The sequence below is a fragment of the Lonchura striata genome, chromosome 13 (genome assembly GCF_046129695.1).
Source record: "Lonchura striata isolate bLonStr1 chromosome 13, bLonStr1.mat, whole genome shotgun sequence".
Classification (NCBI taxonomy): Eukaryota; Metazoa; Chordata; class Aves; order Passeriformes; family Estrildidae; genus Lonchura; species Lonchura striata.
The window spans coordinates 5,529,685-5,548,515 of NC_134615.1; the positions used below are offsets into that span (position 1 = coordinate 5,529,685).

Sequence of the window (18,831 nt, forward strand, 5' to 3'; positions counted from 1 at the left end):
CCTTCCCCGAGCTCCTGCCAGGGCTCCAGGCTGCCCCAGAGCTGCTCCCCACCACCTCCAGGCAGCTCAGTGTTATTCCATGGCTCACATTTAAATTATTCTACAACATGACAACTGCAGACAAAAAGTAGCATCAACAGTTTTCTTTGTAACTGCATAAAATGAGGGAGGTTATAAATCATACATAATCTTTTCTCTCATTAGCTGTTATAATTTATGTGAAATGAACTGTGCAGGGCCAGGACTTGGGCTTGATGATCCTGAGAGGTCCCTTCCACTTCAGCATACTCTATGATTCTGTCAAAGGTTGTTGGTTTTGAGCTGCTATAGTAAATGTTATTCAATTTGGAGAGGCAAAAATAACAGCCAGATACTCGAAAACTGCAATGTGAAATTATACATTAGATTCAATAAAATACTTGCACCCAATAAAAATTTTACATTGCTTTAGTTTTAACTTCCTAACTTAACTCAGACTGAAACTTACTCTCCAGTGTTTTAGAGGTCCTAGGCATAACAAATTATCACAATACAAAACTCATTTGTAATAATAAAGTTTATTAAAATGCTTTGTTTTATTAAATAAAACAGAGCCTGCAATATTTCAGATTATTATGCCCAGAAAGGGGTCTTTTCAATGTTCTATAATCCATACATTTTGAACTCATGAAACATCATAAACATATGCACATTTACTTTCAAAGAAATTCAATATGAATACTGTATCTATAGTGCTTCACATTATACACCACTGACCTACCATCACAGAGGAGATCAAAAATTTGAGATCAAGTCACACACTACTGAAGAACACAAGAGAGCTCTTCAATACTGAAGTTGTTTTAATCTGAAAGGGAGGACAGAAAGGAAAATGTCACTAAACAGTCACACACCACATTAGGAACATTTCATTACTTGAGCAGCTTCTTAAACCTTAGTTGCAGAGAGAGAGATCTGAGTTGTATCAGATAATAACATTTTCTCAATGACAAGATGTGGGTATTCTCAGTTCAGTTAGAGAGAAAACGAAGGTTTCTAACCAGGCAGAAGCCTGGAAAACAGTTGAGAAAAAATGTAAATTCTGTATCTCTCCTGTTGTCACATTGTTTATAGATAAGTCCTGCCTCAACACCATCAATAAGGGATATGCAAATGTGAAGATTCCAAAACAACTGCTTGTACAAAGAAATCTATTTTGTGCAAAATGCAGAGAAACGTATTTTAGCTATTAAGAAACCCAAGCAATAGTTTGTTTTCTAGTATGAAAACACCAATACACAACTGACACTCTGTTCCAAAGGTATGGAAGGCAGAGTCCTTTCAAGTGCCAGTTGGTACCTGCCCATTCCAATTCACACCTTGACCCCAATCACTCTGCCACTAGAGCAGATGGATGTGGCATCCAACACACACCTTGAGACCTTCTCCTTCAGCTAGTCAGAGACCCTAAACAGAGGCCAATGCAGTGGCTGTCCCACATGGGACATTTCTGAAGCTGACGATCTGCACTAGAGACAGGCTTGCTCTACTTTACTTCAAGTGTGTGCAAAATATTGTGAAATGTGCTGTTCTGATTTTCACATTTATGTTAGCATTATCTTCAAGTCTCTAGTTTATAAAAATGTAATAGCACAGTCTAAATTTAGAAGCCATGTACATGACTAAAGTATTGTTCTGCTTGCTTCACTGTCCCTTGCTGAAGAACAGACTAGCTTAAGCATTGGCACCACACAACAGATGTATCTGAATGGAATCTTAGCAAACAATGTTTCTTCCAATGTTCCCAAGTAAAGAGAAGTAGGTATATGAAAATATTAATTTCCACCTGCACGAGTTCAATTTTTCATTCCAATTCAAAATACCTTCCAAAAATATCAGTCATCTTTAATTATAATGTCTATTAGCTCTGCTAGGCCTGTGTGTTTAGTGGTCTTTACCTTCAGAGGCTTCTATCCTAAAATTAATTACCCTCTAGATTAAAATGTCTAATATTTGTATTCTTTCCTCACCAAAGTGAGCAATATTTTATCTTCATAAAGAAACTGGCCTATTCAGTTTCTTTTTGTTGCAAATAGGTTCACTAGAATGACAACTCATAAATGGATGTTGTAGTTATTCACTGTAAAATTTGCAAGTGAAATTTAAAAAATTTAAGTAAGCTTTCTGCTTACCTTCTTAGAAGTTCTTTAGGTGACAAGCCTGTGGTATCCGTATCACTAAGGCTATCACTGCTGTCTGTAGTGTCTGAGCTGCTGTCTTTTTCTGCTTTTTTATTCTTGTGTTTTCCTTTGTTTTTCTGCTTCTTATGCTTCTTTTTCTGTAAAAAGAACAGAAATAATCCTTCATCTCCTTGTGAAAGACTTGGATTTTTCTGAATGTCAACAAAAGAAAAAAGTTCATTTCAGTAAGCTTTTCAAAGCTTAACTGAAACAGAACACCTATCAATGACTCTCATCCACTACTTAGACTAAGATTAAAAAAAAAATTATAAACCAAAATTCATTTAGTCCAAGCACTCAACTCTTCATAAAGCAGATATTTCATTACAGTAATCTGAATATAAGCCATGAATGCAATTCCCAGGATGTGTCTGGCATCTTCCACATAGAACATGAAACCACCCACAGTATTGTGCCTGTAGTCACATATGTGCACATGGAAAAAGCAACATTATAGGGGGGTAGTTTTCTGGTTTCAAAACACCAGTGAAATTCTGTTGCTTATATTCTGGCCTCACTATATATTTTTTCTACAACCAAGCATAAATAATAAAACATTCTGAAAAGCAGATCAAAGAATCAATAAATCAAAAATCAATATTTAAATTTATTACCTTTTCCTTTTTTCGTTTGCGTTCTTTCTTAGTCTTGTGCCTCTCTCTGGTTTTCCTATGTTTTTCTTTCCTACTAGGCCCAGGAAAAGTTGCTGGCACCTCTGTTTGTTGTTGCCAAGTAGTGCCTAAAGTACAAAGCAAATGCATGAAGAATAAAAAAAACTCTGACAAAAATACGGTAATTTGGTTATTACATTCTGTACTACTTATCACCTAATATGATAATTAAACAAACAAACTTTAAAAGGAAATTATGTGTCTAAAATGCCTATCTGCAACATCCTTCTTGTAAATAAATGCCTTTGCAATCTGTTAAAAAATGAAACTTCAGGGCTGTCCTGTATTTTCACATCCATTTTTTATCATTACCTCTATAGACTTAAAACAAACCTGGTATACAGGCAAAGATGCTCCTGTTGGTGGGCCATAGCATGGCAACAAAACATTTGGTGATGCCTGTTTACATAATACACATTTAAGAGATAGATGGCCTATTCACAAAATGCGTTTTTAAAGAGAGCTATCAAGTATTTTATATACACTTTCAATGTGCAGAATTTACACTCTAGATGCTTACAGAACCTACCAGAAGAAAAAGCTGGTGGCAACTTTGGTCCAAATTCCTCTGTTGCATCCAGTTCCTGCTTTGACGTAGGCAATGAAGAAATGCCAGAATCAGTTGAAGCAGTCACATTCTCTATGGAAAAAAAACAAAACTTGCTATATTTGAAAGGAAAATAAGAAAATACTTTTTCTAAGAAGTGTTGAAGAAACTTCAAGGAGGCTTTCTAAAAAACATTAAGAAAGCAAACTGATCAGCATCCTCTATCTCCATGGACTGCTTTGGCCAACTGGGTAGCTGACATTCTGAAACATACCAACATACTGTGCTTTTTCTTCTGTTAAATCAAAATTTACCTTTTAAACTATAAAAATGATTAATTAATTTGCTATTAGTACATTTGTTTGCTTCCCTTTTGTATCAGTACTATTTTTCCATTACTCAGAATCAATAAAAAACTCCATGAGATGTATAGGGTTAATAAACACTAAAAGTTAAATGTTAATAGAATCAACTGTGACAGTAAGTCAACAAAGTATTTTCATTTTACGTATATTCTTACACAAGATGTTTTGTTCCCTCTCACTGTGTAACAGGCATATACCATACAGCAGTTTGCTTGTAAATTCTACACAAAAGGTACATGGCAATGCTAGCAACACTGTAACATGCAAAGCTTTATTCAGTGCTGTATTTGCATTTTCTACACGACCAGCTCTACCAATCTCAGATGATCTGCACCGGTTAGCATGGTCCTAGCAGTCCAAGAATGTGTGATTCAAAAATGGAACTTTTACAAGGCATCTATTTTAAGTTGCATAAAAATGAACATCCATTAAGAACTACCTTGTAAATTAGAGGAAGAACAGTCTGCTATATCAACTTGCTTGGTGGTTTCTGACTGTCTTTCAGAAGTAGTTGGTTGCTGTTCTTCATCACTCTCTTCTTCAGAGGAAGATGATTTTTCATCTGAGGAGCTCACAAAGATGGCCTTAAATAAGTCCATGGGTGGTCGTCCGCTTTCTTCCTCCTGATTCTTATCTTCATCAGCTACCTGCTAAAAATAGCATCACAACCAACTATATTTAAGCACTAAAGAAACTAACAATCTCTCTCTGATAACTTCAAGCATGTTGACAGGTGTTTACAAAACATTTGGATGGCACAATAGCTGTGAAATAAACAATCTTAGTCCCACATAGTAAAGCTCTGAAATGCTGAGGAACTCAGCCAGTGCCCTATAAAGAGTAGTGCAGTTTGTGAAAATAGATCCCCAGATATTATAAATTCTAATTAATTAAAACTGCAATTATAGAATACTAAATTTAAGCAAAAGGAAAACATCACATTTCTCCCCAAAATATGCATTCTCTTCTATGGAAATGAGAAATAAATACATTCTGTGCCTGTGAGCAGAGTGGTGATTGAATTTAGTTCCCAGACTACAGGGCTACATTTTCTCTTTTCTTAAGCCCTACTTCAAGTATAATCAGAGGTAAAATGCAAACATCTTGCATCCCAGAGTTATAACCTCAAAATTCTTCAAAGTGCTATCCCATGCCTTTGCTCATCCTGAGCTGGCTTTTGTTCAAACTGATCTGTGTTAGAACAATTAATGTATTATCTCATCTTATTGTTGGGTTGTCAAGGTTTACAGCTACTTCAAGTTCAAACCTTGTTGTAAACTCACCACAGTGGGAGGAGTTTCAGTCGTCCCAGCTCCACATTCTTCTTTTGCTGGCACTGGGGGCTGCTGCTGAACATCAGCTTTTGACCTAGCAAGACTAATGAATTCACTGATAGAATCTTTCTTCTCCTTCTCTTTATCTGACACATCCCACCTTGAAGATTTCTTTGGTTCTAAAATATCCAAAATATTCAAATCACCTGCATGCCAAATTGTTCTGCATTTCATAGCATATTTGATTTTCAATTACTCTGCTTCTTCAGATTGACATTTTTAAAATCTTTCTAATAAATATTTGACCTATAAATGTCATTTAGGTAGAAGAAATTAGCTTTATATAACTAACTTCAGTTTTTATGACAATGAATTTTTATTTTTAAGTCCTTTGTTTGGATTTTTTTAAATGAAAAAAAAATCATGTAGCTAGGTTCTCAATGAAAAACATACCTTTTCTGTACTATTATATCATGTATAGTTAAATTAATAAAGTAACAAACTTACTGTTGAGACTGTTACTCTCTTGGATCTTTTCATTTGTTGCTTGAGTTACAGATGTGGTGGGCTCAGGCACAGTTAAGAAATTAAAAACAGAATACTTGTCTCGTTTCACTTTTGGCAAACCCACTATAGAAGAACTAGAGAGAAATAAAATTGTTTGCTTATTATTGTTTTTAACACAGAAAAGTCTTCAAATTAGCTACAACAAGCTGAAGCCCCCAGAGTAGTCCTTCAAATACATGCTATTTTATCAGAGGTCACCGTATTACGTGACACAAATAAAAACTTTGGGTAGTTCTGTATTACCTTATGACACAATAAATTTTCCACAGATTTTCCACAAGCAAATGAAAAACTCAGAAATTATAAAAAGTTTTAAAAATATAAGTATCAATTATCTTACTCAGGATATGGATCACGAACATTAAATCTTTTACACAGCAGCTTATCAGGATGCCATTCAAAATTATCTCTTGTGAGTTTGCCAAACATCTTCATCTTCACAGCTGTTTCCTTATCATCAATATCATTCTGAAAAAGTCAAACATTTACAGCTGATAAATAATTATTTTAAGAAAGATACAATGTATTTAATACACAATTTCAGTGTGCAGAATTTACACTCTTTAATTTACAGAATTAATTTACAGAATAATTTGCAGAATTTACACTCAAAAAAACTTACTGAACTGTTGTAAGATTTATGAACAGGACAAATCCATCAATATTTAAATGCTGTTTAACGAATCACTGCTCAGTATGCACCAAGTGTTTTCAAAAGCTGCTAAACAGAAGGGCAACAAAATAGTGACATATCTTCATAAGAGTTGAAAAGAAAAAAGGGCTAATGCAACAACAGCAGCTCAAATTAATTAAAAGACTGCAGGCAGCAAATACCTCTTGGTCTCGAGGAACCTCAACTTTGTCAACATCATCTTCGTATTTGGCGCGGGTGAACCTGGAGGCCAGTGTTGAATTGGAGGATCTGTAGAACATGGCTGCACGGAAGAACTCCTCCTGCTCCCTGCCTCGCTCCCACTCTGTCATGTTCTGGTCAAAAAAACGCTCCAATCTTTCTCCTGGAAGGTGAGGAGAGATGACAGCTTACTTTGGGTCAACACTTTTCAAACAAAAAATAACGTTCTTGCAAATATTTAATGAATTAGCTTAAGGGTAGTATTAATCTCAACTGTGTTAATCCCTGATAAATGGAGATCATGTTTCAAATCAGCAAGAATGACAGCATTTTCCAAATGCAAAATTGATATTTTAAGTAATATTACTTGTAAAATCGATTCCTTACTCATTGCCCTTTAGAGAATGTTCAAAATACTTAATGGATTTAACAAGTGATTAAAACAAAAAGTATAACCCAAAGTGTTATCAAATAACTAAAACATAGAACAAAAGAATCTAAGCCTGACTATGCTTTGGTAATTTGCTTTCTAGTGCTCACAGATAAATACAGAGTTTGCACACATGTTTACAGCAACAGGTTCAGTTTCTCTCCCAAAAGGCAACAGCCAAGCAAATACACTTACAGTAAAGCAGATCTTTAACTGTTCCAGTTATTCATACATTTCTACATTTTTACCATTATGACTAGAGAGATACTTACAGTCATAATTGGGAATGCTCAACTTTACCCAGGAACTATGGATTCAAAACTCAAGTAGTCTGTCCCAATGTGGCAACCAGAAAATACTTATTTTACGTAATGAAAAGGACTTAAAAAAACCCACCAAAACAAAACAAAAAAACCTCCAAACCACAACTAAAACAACACATCCAGGTTTTCTACCTGTCACTATATGCTTTCCTCTGTCAAATTTCCCTGGTGCCCATTTTCTTCTTCCCCAATAGCCCCTGTGTACTTCAAAATTTGTGAAAAAACCCAACCCTTTTTTTTTTTTTAAGTTTAGTTCAAGGCCATTTAAAGTCATGGGCTGATGATAAACTCCCTAGACCAATTTCCTTTTTATGCCTTACAGAAAAATCACAGTACTGGAGTACTGGAGAACTTGAGATACCACAAGGTACTTGAGATACCACAAGGTATCTCAAGTATCTAGTTTAATCTAAGATATACCACAGTATCATTTAATATAAAAAACTTAAACAAAATGGACAAGACTGAAACAGCATGAAAAGAGATGATGAAGCAGGTTGGATGTTTTTTGGTTTTGAGTAAGAGCTCTGCATGGATGCTGTATTTTTACAGTCATAAATTTTTCTGAGAAGAACATATAAGTGACAGCAGAAGTTTGAGTGTCTGTCAGTTTAACTCCTTGAAGAGAAACAAACTAAATTAAAAAGGTTGTTCCACTGACCAAAACTGAAGTGTTCCTTGGCAAATGGAAGAGAGGAAATACAGGAAATGAAGCAGAACTTAACTTCTGCTACATCACAGAAGTATGAAATGTAATGCCTAAAATCAAGACTTGATGAGCAGTTCTCTTGAAATCAACATGACTAAGTATCAGTAAAGGTTTCTGTTAACATTGGTCCTGAAAAGAAGAAATACTGTGGAATTCAGGAAGAGAACTCACAGTGAATATAAAATGCACTGGGAATAAAAAAAAAATGGGGGGGAGGGGAAGAAAAACATTAATAAATAAATATTTTACCTTTTTCTCCTTGTTTAAGACTTTTCACAAAATTTTCGTATCTCTTTTGTTTTTCTGGATTTTTTGCAAATGGTTTGAAGTCACTAGAACCAGCATTTGCTAACTGCCCCCCCAGCAGCATCTGCCATTTGTGAGCAGCTTCTTCTGGGGAGGCCACCTGGAATCTGCTATTTGCTGACTGCTGAGACACTATTTTTGCTTTCATTTGTTGTTCAGATGCTTGTTTCACTTCTTTGAGTCTTTCTCGATCTTTCTCAGACAGATATTCCAAAACAGAAGGAGCCGGACCTAGAGCAGAAAAAAAGCAGTAAAAGATAAAGAGAAATGAAAAATTACTAGAACTATTTCTTGCACTTTAGTAGAAGAAAAATCCCTACCACATGTGCATAAATTCAGATAAAATGCTCTGAAGTAGAAATTAACAATAAAATGGCATACATGGCAAATAAAAATTTGGCCACTATTACATCTTCTATGCTATTTACATATAACTTGATAAAGTTTACTGTTGTAGATACAAATGTGAGCCACAGTTACAAATTATCTGAGTAGATCTGAATGTATTTCAGTAAAATATTTTACAGAAAAAATTATCACAGCCTATTATATTCATAAAAGGCCACAACCCTCCCAAACAAAACACAATCCAACACATACTTTTTGTCTTTAAAGTATTTAAGTAAATGAATATACAGACAGTTACATCAACAATTCAACTGCTGATATGAAACTGAGCAATGAAATGGTAACTAGATTTGATATATTTATGTTAGAAAATAAACTCTCAAGGCCAGACCAAATTCTTACTGTTCTATAAATAAACATATAAACATGCTTGAAACACAAAGATATAGTCACGTATCTTAATACCTTTCAGCTCAGTCTCTCCTAGCTGTTCCCTCCTCTGAGCTGCATTCAAAGCATGCCTGCCTTGCTGTGTTGGATCACTCTCCAGTTTCCCAGTTGACTCCTCCAAGGCCTTCTGTAAATGGCAGCTTTCATTCCCAGCTGTTATCACAGGTCGGAAGTAATGGACTGGTCTGTAATTTCGTGGCAGGCTAGGTGGTGGGTAAATCTGGGGGGAAAGGGGCAACAAAACAAAAACCCACTGAGAGAGAGAGAGAGACAACTTTGTATGCAAGACTTATAAATGTGTTTCTGAAAAAGTCAGCTCAACCTAAGAATTCCTCAATTTACATCTTGGCAGTAGAAACAGACAGTACAAGCTAACAACCCCTTCAGACCTAGCCAGCAAGTAATACAAATTCTGTAATACAAATTCTGGGAACAAATATATTGACAACATATTTAAAACTATGAAAAAATATGAAAACATGGACATTAAGTGACAGAAAAATTAACAGGAGTCTTAGGATGCACTGCTTTTATTCGAGAAAACACCTTGTAATATTGCTTACTATTTTTTTTAAACTGAAGTCAAATGATTTTATCAATTGGACAACTGAATACTTCCATGCTTACTATATTTTAACATCTTTCAAAGTGCTTTTCCCCGTGTTCTTCATTCAAGCTGTTGCTTAAAGGGTTACTCTGTGCTCCCTATACAATGGGATTTTTTCCCACACATATTTCCTCCTTTGAAAGAGGACCCTGTCATACAGTTGTTTGTCATTCTGATTTATGCAAATATATATGGCATGAATTATGTAAACCTGAAGACAGGCCTAAGAAATTAAACTGTCACTAAAATAGCAAAGTGAACAAAGCATGAGGCCTACTTTTTACAGAAAACTGAATGTTACATATGAAAGATGTAAAGCAAAAATATGGATTTTTTTTTTTAAGTTAAATTGAACCATTCCTCCAACTTTACGGCAAGTAGCAGTGAATAGTGGAAGGTATTTGTTCAAAGCCAGTACTCAGGCAAAGCTTAAATAGCTTCAGAAGTCTGATAAATTTTAGGTTTCTGTTGAATAGCCCCCTGTGTCATAATTTTGTTCATTCAGCAATTTTCACTGCCGACCAAAACATTTATTTATAAGAACAGAAAAACACCAAGAACCAGTAGTCTGTATTGTTCACAGGATGAATGATGTTATTCTTAATACATAAAATATCACTATCTGCTTACCTTGATTGGAGCTGATGGTTTTGATGCCAAGGAAAAGCCAGGCAGGACTTTGCCAATATATTTAAATTCTCTTTCAGGCCCTACAAAATGATCACAGATGTAGTATTTAAAACATCCATTTTTTTCTGAGTATTTTCCATATGTCACTGTCTATTATGAGACATAATTGTAGTTAATCTTCACCACCTTTAATTTAAAATTAAGGGTTCTGATTCTGGATTAGTATTACACAACTAAAAATTGCTCCCAGAGTGACTGCTGAAGGTTGAACATGGCTTATATTGAAGCAACAGTATCCACACTGTGCACAGCTAACACCATCAGTGCCATTAAAGTGCACACCTAATGTGAACAGGTACTCCAGAAATTATGACAGTGTTTCATGCACTTACCCAGCGCAGAAAAAATAAAGTGGTACCAAGCTACAATTTACAAAAATTATCTCAAAATACAGAAGTTCAGCTAAAAAAAAGTTCTCTTTTTAAGTGCTGGGTCATATTTTTTAACTGTGATTCACAGTCACTTGTTTTCTTCAGTGAAACTGAACATTGTATATCACCAAGCAGCACATATTGTCCTTTTGAAAATGTGCTTTGAGGGTTTAATCTACACTGGGATTAGTGGAAGACTTTGGAAATAATTTCTGTAATTGAACACTTCAATATAGAAGGAGGACTAGTTGAATTTTCAGATATCAAGGCTAAAAATTAAAATATATGGCAAATACAGATTACATTTTTTTCCTTCCTCCATATTACACTCACTCTTTAAAGACAATAACAGTTCTTACTTTTTTTGGATTCATACTGTTTTGGTGCTGTCCAGCCATACAAGCCATCCCCAGGCTCCTCATCCTTTAGAACTGTATCATATTTTGACAGTGTGTCAGTTGCATAAATATCATCATCTTCTTCCTCTAAAGCTCCTACACCAAAAGCCTAAAATACAAATTTCAAATGAGAACTCAAAAGTGTGAAAAATTTTAAGCCACATATCAGAACACATCTACATGGATTACCTATTAATCTACATAAAATCTACAGTACAAATATATATTCACTGGGAAAAATGTACAGATTCACCACAGAAACTAAGGCAGGAAAAAACCCCACACCCCAGTGAGCACAAAAGCAAATACATTCCACTTCCTTGACAGGGAGGGACAGCAAGTTTGGTGTGTACAACACAAGAACAACAGACTAGTTCCACCAAAGTAATATGTGCAATCTGACTAAGAGCAGGTTAAATTCTCAAAAGGAAAAAATATGTCAGTTAACAGGGAAATTAAACAAATAGAATTCACCGAAAATATAAACTGACAGTGCTTCTAGGTAAGAACTACAAATACCCTGAAGCAACACAAAACCTCTCTAGCTGACAGATACAGCATTACTAAAAGTACAATAGACAAAAAACATAAACTAAATACATACTGAATATTAACTTTACCTCATCAAAATAACACAGAACATTTTTCCATCCAGCTACTCAGAGTCAGGTAGTTTTATAGTGTTTTACAGTTTGAGTAAGTGAAGGCATTTGAGACTTCTAAGGGTTTTTCTGCATCTTCAAAGTAAGTTTAAAAAAATTTCTCAAATCACACTTGACATTTCTTACAATAATAGAATGACTAGGAGCTTTAAACTTAAAACAAAATTTATGTGGATTTTACTACACTAATCACAAAATGCATTAAAAAATGTCCTTACCTGACCTGTAATACCTAGTTTTCTCCCTTTACTATGTCTCAGATCACCAAGTAAATTGCTTGTTTCTTCAGAACCACCAGTGAAAAGATTCAGGTGTTCTCTTCCAGACGCACCAAACAAAGCTTGTGAGGGGTCCAAACCCTTATAGCCAAGTCCATGGACATTCTCTTTGGGAGTCAAGTCTACAGGCATTACATCTTTCGGTGCAAATGTCACATTCTCTGGCTGGTATTCATCCTCTTCATCCTTGTACAAAATACAAGTTCATGAGAGCAAATATGACTAAAAGTTCTGTATGTTGAGCTTTTACAACATTCAGTTAACATGAGCCTAGGCAAGTTTGAATTTCCTGAATTGTGTATGAACCATACCTTCTTACATAGCAAAAGAAGAAATTTAGATATTAAAACCTTTATTCACATTAAGCATAGAAAGTTCTTATAAACACTTTTAAAAAGATTTGAATCTGCATTTTAAAATACTGTTTGAGGACATTAAAGAAGTTGGTTTTTTTATCTGTCATCACATATTCTTACATAAGTCAACAGAAAACATTCCTTGTTCAATACCTCAGAACCCTCAGACAGTCCAGGTGGTAATGCACAACCATATATCTTCACTGTAGGATCTGCAAGAGACATCATAACATCATATTACATTAATAAAAAGAGGGTTTAAAATCAGCTTTCTAATCAGTCTATGAGTGTTAACTTTCTACTAACAAGGAAGTTAATTAGCTCAGGAACTTCCCTGAACTTACCAGGTTGCTGTCTCCGTGGCTTTCTTTTGACTCGTGGTCCAATTCCTTGTCCTTCTTTCCAGCCCATTTTCCGTAACAGTTCAACCCCAACTGTTATTCTAAAAAGAAAACAAAAGGAAACAAAACCCAAAATTACTTCAAACCACACCTTTCTTATCTGTTGATAAATAATGTACATATATAATATTTGAACTTCTAGTTCTATATCCTGCTTTAAAATCAAATCTGAATGTGTTACTATTTGCATACACACTACCTGCCAGTTTATAAATGTTTCCTTGGTATAAATCTGCACATTCAAAACAAAAATCCAGGTGGAGGCCACTTAGGAAACGTAACACTGCAGGATCTTCCAGTCTCACAATTATGGTGGTCAAACATTACTTTTCCAAGCAATACAACACTTCTAAGTGAAATCAACGGTTTGGTGAACTTTCAGGTAAATTTACTTACTTAGATGGTCCAATTAAATCATCAAATGCAGTGGTTCCTGGAATGGGAGCAACCACTCCTGCAATCTGCCTGGCTTTCTCTTTTATCCTGTCTTTAGCTTTAGATGCAAAATCATCTGTAGTTGTAATATCTTTTGGTGCAATCCCAAATTCACTAAGATCCTGGAAACATACACAAAATGAAAACATTTAGATTAAACATCCTTCAAGTTCTTACTTACTCTAATAGTAGTGTAATGAAAATGACATATGACCTTCATATTTGCTAATTTTCTCAAGCCACTTATGCAGTTGTTTTTGTAATAACTTTAGTGGAAATATCTTAAACACTTTCAAAAGTATTTGCATTTTCTGATAAAGTGAAAAAGTTGAGTTCTGGTTTTACATTTTAATATTGACATTACAGGAGTTTCTTAAGTGAACCTATGAAATAGTCTACATAACCTAGTAGAATAACACTGTATACAAGAAGTAATTTCAAGGTTACTTCAATTTTTGCTGTCATGGCAACTATTTACACAAGTTTTCCTTCCTTTCTAAGTTTACCTCTTCATCCATGAAGTCTTCTGGTCCAAGAACGGTTTTACCTGCTCTCTTCTGCCGTGACGATACAAAAGCTGATGGTGTCCATCCTTTAAAGAAGGAAAATATTTAAGTAAGGTACTTAAAGCAACATAGTATTCAAAAACACTTCAAACATTTCAACCTTGCATCTTAAGGATATATCAAAGGACTATTTATAAAGTTACAGTCCAAAAACTCAAGGAGAAATAACTTCAGCAATACGGTTTCAACTATTCACAGTATAAGGAAGAGCAGGAAACCAAAATGTACCTTCCTTTGTACCAACAGTGTTAAAGTAGCCGGCAGAAAAGCCACCAGTAAATGCACCATGGAAACGCTGGTATCGTCCCTTTGCATCTTTAACAGTCTGCTCTTGAAGAGGGACTGGCTTTTTAATTCGTTCACCTGCAATCAAATAAAACAGGAAGTAAGACACAACTTTACATGAAGGAACGATCTCCCACTTCCTCCAGAAGCTGTTTCTTCCTTACAAGTAAGAACGGGATCAAACACTAGCCACCCTGTCGTGGAAAGAATCACATTTTATTTATTTCCACTGCACTGTAACTATTCATGTACACCACTGAAAAAGGAAAAGCGTGAAGTGTTCACATCAAACTTCTTAATTCTACTGACTTCTGAGAGCATTGGATTTTTCTTGTGAAATGGAAGTTTTAGTTTTTAAGTATGCAAGACCTCTGGCAGGATTTCTTCAGTTCAGTAATTGCTTGAGAAATTATACATCAAAAGCGTACAAACTGAAACAAAACACAAAAGCCATAGACTTCGGCACAAACCTTTGTAACAGTATTTCTCGAATAAAGTAGCACAGACGTGGGAATCACAACTGCACATTAGTCCCTACCCTGTCCATCCCAACAATATAAGCATGGGACGGTCAGATTAGTATAACTGCGTACACTTGAACTGTACTGGGTGTTTTTGGAAGGATGGGGAGGCCAGAAGCAAAGAGCAGCAGCCGGCTCCACCCGGAGCAGCCGCCACAAGGCGCGGGGTGCCGCAGCCGCAGCGGTGCCGGGCCCGTCTCGGCCTGCGCTGGGCCGGGCCCCTCGCAGGACAGCCGGGCTGCCGGGACGGGCCCGCGGCAGCAGCAGGGGGAAGGGGAAGCAGCCCAGCGCTGCGCCCACCCGCCGCATCCCTCACGGTCAGGGCTGCGGGGCGCCCGGCCGCGAACCGAACCGGACCGCGCCGCGCAGGCCTCCGGGACAGCCCGGCCCCAGCGCCTCACGCCGGGCCGCTCCGCAGCGCTCGGCACGACGCGCCGACCGAGCGAGGGCGGGGAGCAGACGAGCCTCCCGGGGGTCCCTTACCCTCCTGCAGCGGCTGCAGCGCGCTTCCATAGCTCACCAAGTCCTCCTCCTCGCTGTCGCTGCTCTCCGCCGCCATCTTACACGACGGTGGCCGCGGGGGACCCGGCCGCGTCACAAGAGGGAGGCGGAGCCGCCGGCCCAAAGAGCGCCGCCCTGCACCGCCGGCGGGACGGGAACGGCGGGACGGGAGCGGCGGGACGGGAGCGCCGCCCTGCGCCGCCGGCGGGACGGGAACGGCGGGACGGGAGCGGCGCCCTGCCCCGCCGGTGGGACGGGAACGGCGGGACGGGAGCGCCGCCCTGCCCCGCCGGTGGGACGGGAACGGCGCCCTGCGCCGCCCTGCACCGGCGGGACGGGAGCAGCGGCACCGCCGAGCGCCCCGGAGCCCTTCGGCGCCTCACGGCGGCACCGGGCTTGCCCGCCCGCTCTGGGTGCCCGCTCTGGGGGCCCGCAGCCTGTCCCGGGCACACGGGCCCTCCGGTGCCACCGTGTTTGGCTGAAGAGCCCCGGCGGCCCGGGAGCTCTGACTGGTGTGTTCGGAAATGACCCACGGCACATAATGTCGAACTCCCGGCCATCGGCAGCCGTGCGGTACCTCCCTCCAGCACCACTTCAGCCCCCTCGCACTCAGGGCTACGGGAAGGGCAGCAGCGACTCTGGCAAACAGATTTCATCCAAATCAAGGTGTAAAGCGGGCTCCACCCTGAATCAAAATCAACGGAGTTGCGGAGCTCATTGTACATTTAAGCAAATACATGGCAAATTTTGCCTAACCGCGTTGTCTTACGGGCTGTTCAAGAATTTGCACAGAAACCGGGGCAGAAGTCTGGGCGTTCAAACCCTCCCTCAAAGAGCTTCATCCCTGAACGCTTTCAGGAATCTCTGAACCTCCTTGGGAAGTCAGAGAAACGTTTACTGAAAGTATTTTGTACAAAGACCAGTATTCACCAGCAGGACCCAAGTGTTCAAAATTTGGATTTGATTTACACTGTTACTCCCCTCTCCCCCCGCAAAAAAAAACCCCAAAACCAAACGCTTCGATTTACGCTGAAAATTCCACAACTTTTTAAAGTATCACCAGTTTCTTTGAAACCCTTGAAAATAAATCAGAACACAGTCTTCAGAGATTCCTTCCTTTAACAGGTACGACTTCTGTGTATTCTCCATCCCAGTGTTTCTCTGCATTTGTTTACATGGAACTGGTTTCTTTCAAAGTGAAACTGCCGGAGTTGCACGTGAATTCAGGTTTCCATAGGAAATATTGCCACGGTTCCATGCAAATAGGGAGTACTCTGTTTCAGGTCTTTAATTCGCTCAAAAACAATATAGTGAAAACCACAGACACTATCTACGTGCATTGTCTTTTCTCATCATTACTAAGCACTTAGCTAGAACACACAGTGGCAAAACGAGTTGTTAGCATACTTGCTGTTTGTCTTTGTTTAGGAAAGAATTGTTCCTGAATAGTCGGTACTGTGTGACTTTGACTTAACACACCGGCTTAAATAAACCTTTTTTGCACAATGCTAACAGAAAATCTCTTGAGTGTTTTGTCTGATCAGTTCAAAGACTTGGGGTAATCAAATACTGAAGCTTCTTTTCCGTTAAGGCTTTTCTCAGATTAGAATCACTTTTGTATCCCAGTAGTATTTCCTTTTCCATGGTAAACTTTCTCGTTTACAGTTATTCAACCAGGTGACAATTGCTATTTGTGGCTGTTTCATAAGACAATAATTCCAATGTCTTTTTGTAAATTGCAATTAAATTAAAATATTAGTAGAATTGAATAGCTTATATTTCAAATAATTTTTTACAGAAATTTGTCTGGTGAAAAAAAAAATCAGCATTTTTGAATGAAAGTTCACATATTTGCCAGTGGATGTAAGGCTGAAACTGGTCCCTAAAGGCATGGGTAGATTCCAGGCTTTTGTTTTCCAATACATAGTTTTCAACATCTGCTTCTGTACTGGTTCATCGGGAAGATCAGGCATAGAAGTGTCTTGGTATGTCTTTTGTTGTATTATTTAAAACCACGACTTCAAATAGCTTTGGTGATTTGTTTTAAGTCATGCGAGTCACGGGAGCTTCAGACTAAAATTGGTATAATCGATATATAAAAGAAAAAAGCAAAAACTTGATTCATCGAAAGGGTTTTTTAAATCACATTAAAGGACAAAAACCAAAATCATAAGCACAGGAAGTATAAAAATCACATATTTTTACAAACAATTAAAAGAGACAAACTCACGTCTGCCTTCTTTTGCATTCAATGGGAATGTTTCCTTGTATGTTCATCCTGCCAACTCAGGGCTGTCTTATCAGTTGACAAAAAAGTCACCTGAAGGTCATCCCCCGAGGCATTGTCTTAGCTTTTCCCAAGTTCTACTTTTCTTTTTTTAAAGGACTGGAAAATAAAAAGATATAACACACATTGTTCTTAAATACCCAGACTTTCATCTGTCGATCTCGGTTAAAGGCAAGGCGTTTACTGGGAAAAGTGGTGATGATTTTGCTCATGTTTGATCTTAGTTTCCACATAAACTGCAATGTCTTGTTTCCAATGTGGTTTCACAGTACAATAGGCAAAGTATATTAGTTATTTAATAGTAAATAGGATTTCAGTGAAGATAATGCTGCAGTTAATACCTCTAAGGTGAAGAAGCAGCAGTGGAGCACTGCCACCTACAGAAAGCATGTCGTGCTTATCTAAAGTCCTGATACTGAGTTTGTGTACCATTTTCAGATAATTTTATTACTCCTCAGTAAATTTCTTGGTAAGGAAATATTCCACTCCATTTTGTAAATTTCTAACAGTCTCAAAGCAGATTCACATCACTGCTGCTACTGTGTCTCATGCCCTATTTTTGCAATTTGCAATCTCTTTTTTTGCTCCCCACAGATACTGTTTGGAAAGAGAATGGGGGGAAAATCGACCTATGATGATGTTTCCTCACTCCTCACCTCGTGCCTGCTTACAGCAGGCAGATACTTAGTAAAAACTGCAATCTTCAGAAATAAAGGATGATAGTAACTCAACTAAATCACTGCAGTGGAATGTAGCGACAAAGCTACAGGCTGTCATGATTACTGACAAAATCTTTCTCTCTTTCTGATCAGAATCTAAGTTCAATATTCAAAGCCACCGACAATAGGAACATAAATGTTCCTCTTATGTTAGGTTCAGAATTCAAAAACCTACCTTGAGAAGCAACAGGAGTTGATGCATAGTTCTCCCTTCATACAGTATAATTCTAATGTGCTTCTGCTGGTAAGCCTCTGGGTCTCTCTGGGACAAAAGAGGTCTTGAGACATGCTATCACCATATAGACAAAAGGACTGTAAAATCGGAGATAAGAAACATTGTCACTCCAGAGACCTGCCAGATTCCTGTCTTGGGTATGGAATGATACATAACCAGTCCCCAGCAGGAAATTAATTTCCCAAGCTGGAACTATTTCCTAGCAGCCAAAGAGAAGACTATTGATTGATGGAGAAGAAGTAGAGGATTAACAGAACTAATGGAGTGAAACAAATATATGAGAATATATATATATATATATATATATATATATATATATATATATATATATATATATAATATATATGTGTCTGCGGTAAGGGTGTTCAGATTCTGGTCCCAGTTCTCATCCTTCTTACCTTTACTATTGTGGGACAAAACATGGGACAACTCAAGGTCTGCCATTATGTGCCTGTTT

General features: G+C 37.8%; 1 protein-coding gene across 3 annotated transcripts; it reads right to left on the bottom strand.

Moving 5' to 3' along the window:
• Positions 1-541: 541 nt before the first annotated feature.
• GPATCH1 (G-patch domain containing 1) lies at positions 542-15,245 on the bottom strand. 3 transcript variants are annotated; one of them, XM_021550797.2, is made up of 20 exons: positions 15,116-15,245; positions 14,055-14,189; positions 13,767-13,852; positions 13,222-13,382; positions 12,769-12,866; positions 12,578-12,636; positions 12,009-12,254; positions 11,090-11,237; positions 10,300-10,379; positions 9,078-9,282; positions 8,208-8,495; positions 6,478-6,659; positions 5,984-6,111; positions 5,584-5,717; positions 5,086-5,255; positions 4,242-4,449; positions 3,420-3,530; positions 2,834-2,958; positions 2,172-2,317; positions 542-847 (listed from the first exon to the last, which is right to left on the bottom strand). In XM_021550797.2, the coding sequence occupies exons 1-20, from the start codon at positions 15,189-15,191 to the stop codon at positions 826-828; spliced, it is 2,808 nt and encodes a 935-aa protein (XP_021406472.2). In that variant the 5' UTR covers positions 15,192-15,245; the 3' UTR covers positions 542-825. The 3 variants fall into 3 exon arrangements, with proteins under 3 accessions (XP_021406472.2, XP_021406471.2, XP_077642393.1); XM_021550796.2 differs by having other exon boundaries at positions 4,242-4,452; XM_077786267.1 differs by having other exon boundaries at positions 4,242-4,452; positions 15,153-15,224.
• Between the last annotated feature and the right edge of the window lie 3,586 nt (positions 15,246-18,831).

Coding starts and splice junctions, on each gene's coding strand:
- GPATCH1 (XM_021550796.2), bottom strand. CDS start 15,191: ATGGCGGCGGAGAGCAGCGACAGCGAGGAGGAGGACTTGGTGAGCTAT. Junction 13,853..14,054: donor CACTGTTGGTACAAAGGAAG/GTACATTTTGGT, acceptor CCTTCTTTAAAG/GATGGACACCATCAGCTTTT. Junction 8,496..9,077: donor AGGAGAGACTGAGCTGAAAG/GTATTAAGATAC, acceptor TTTCTGCTCTAG/GTCCGGCTCCTTCTGTTTTG.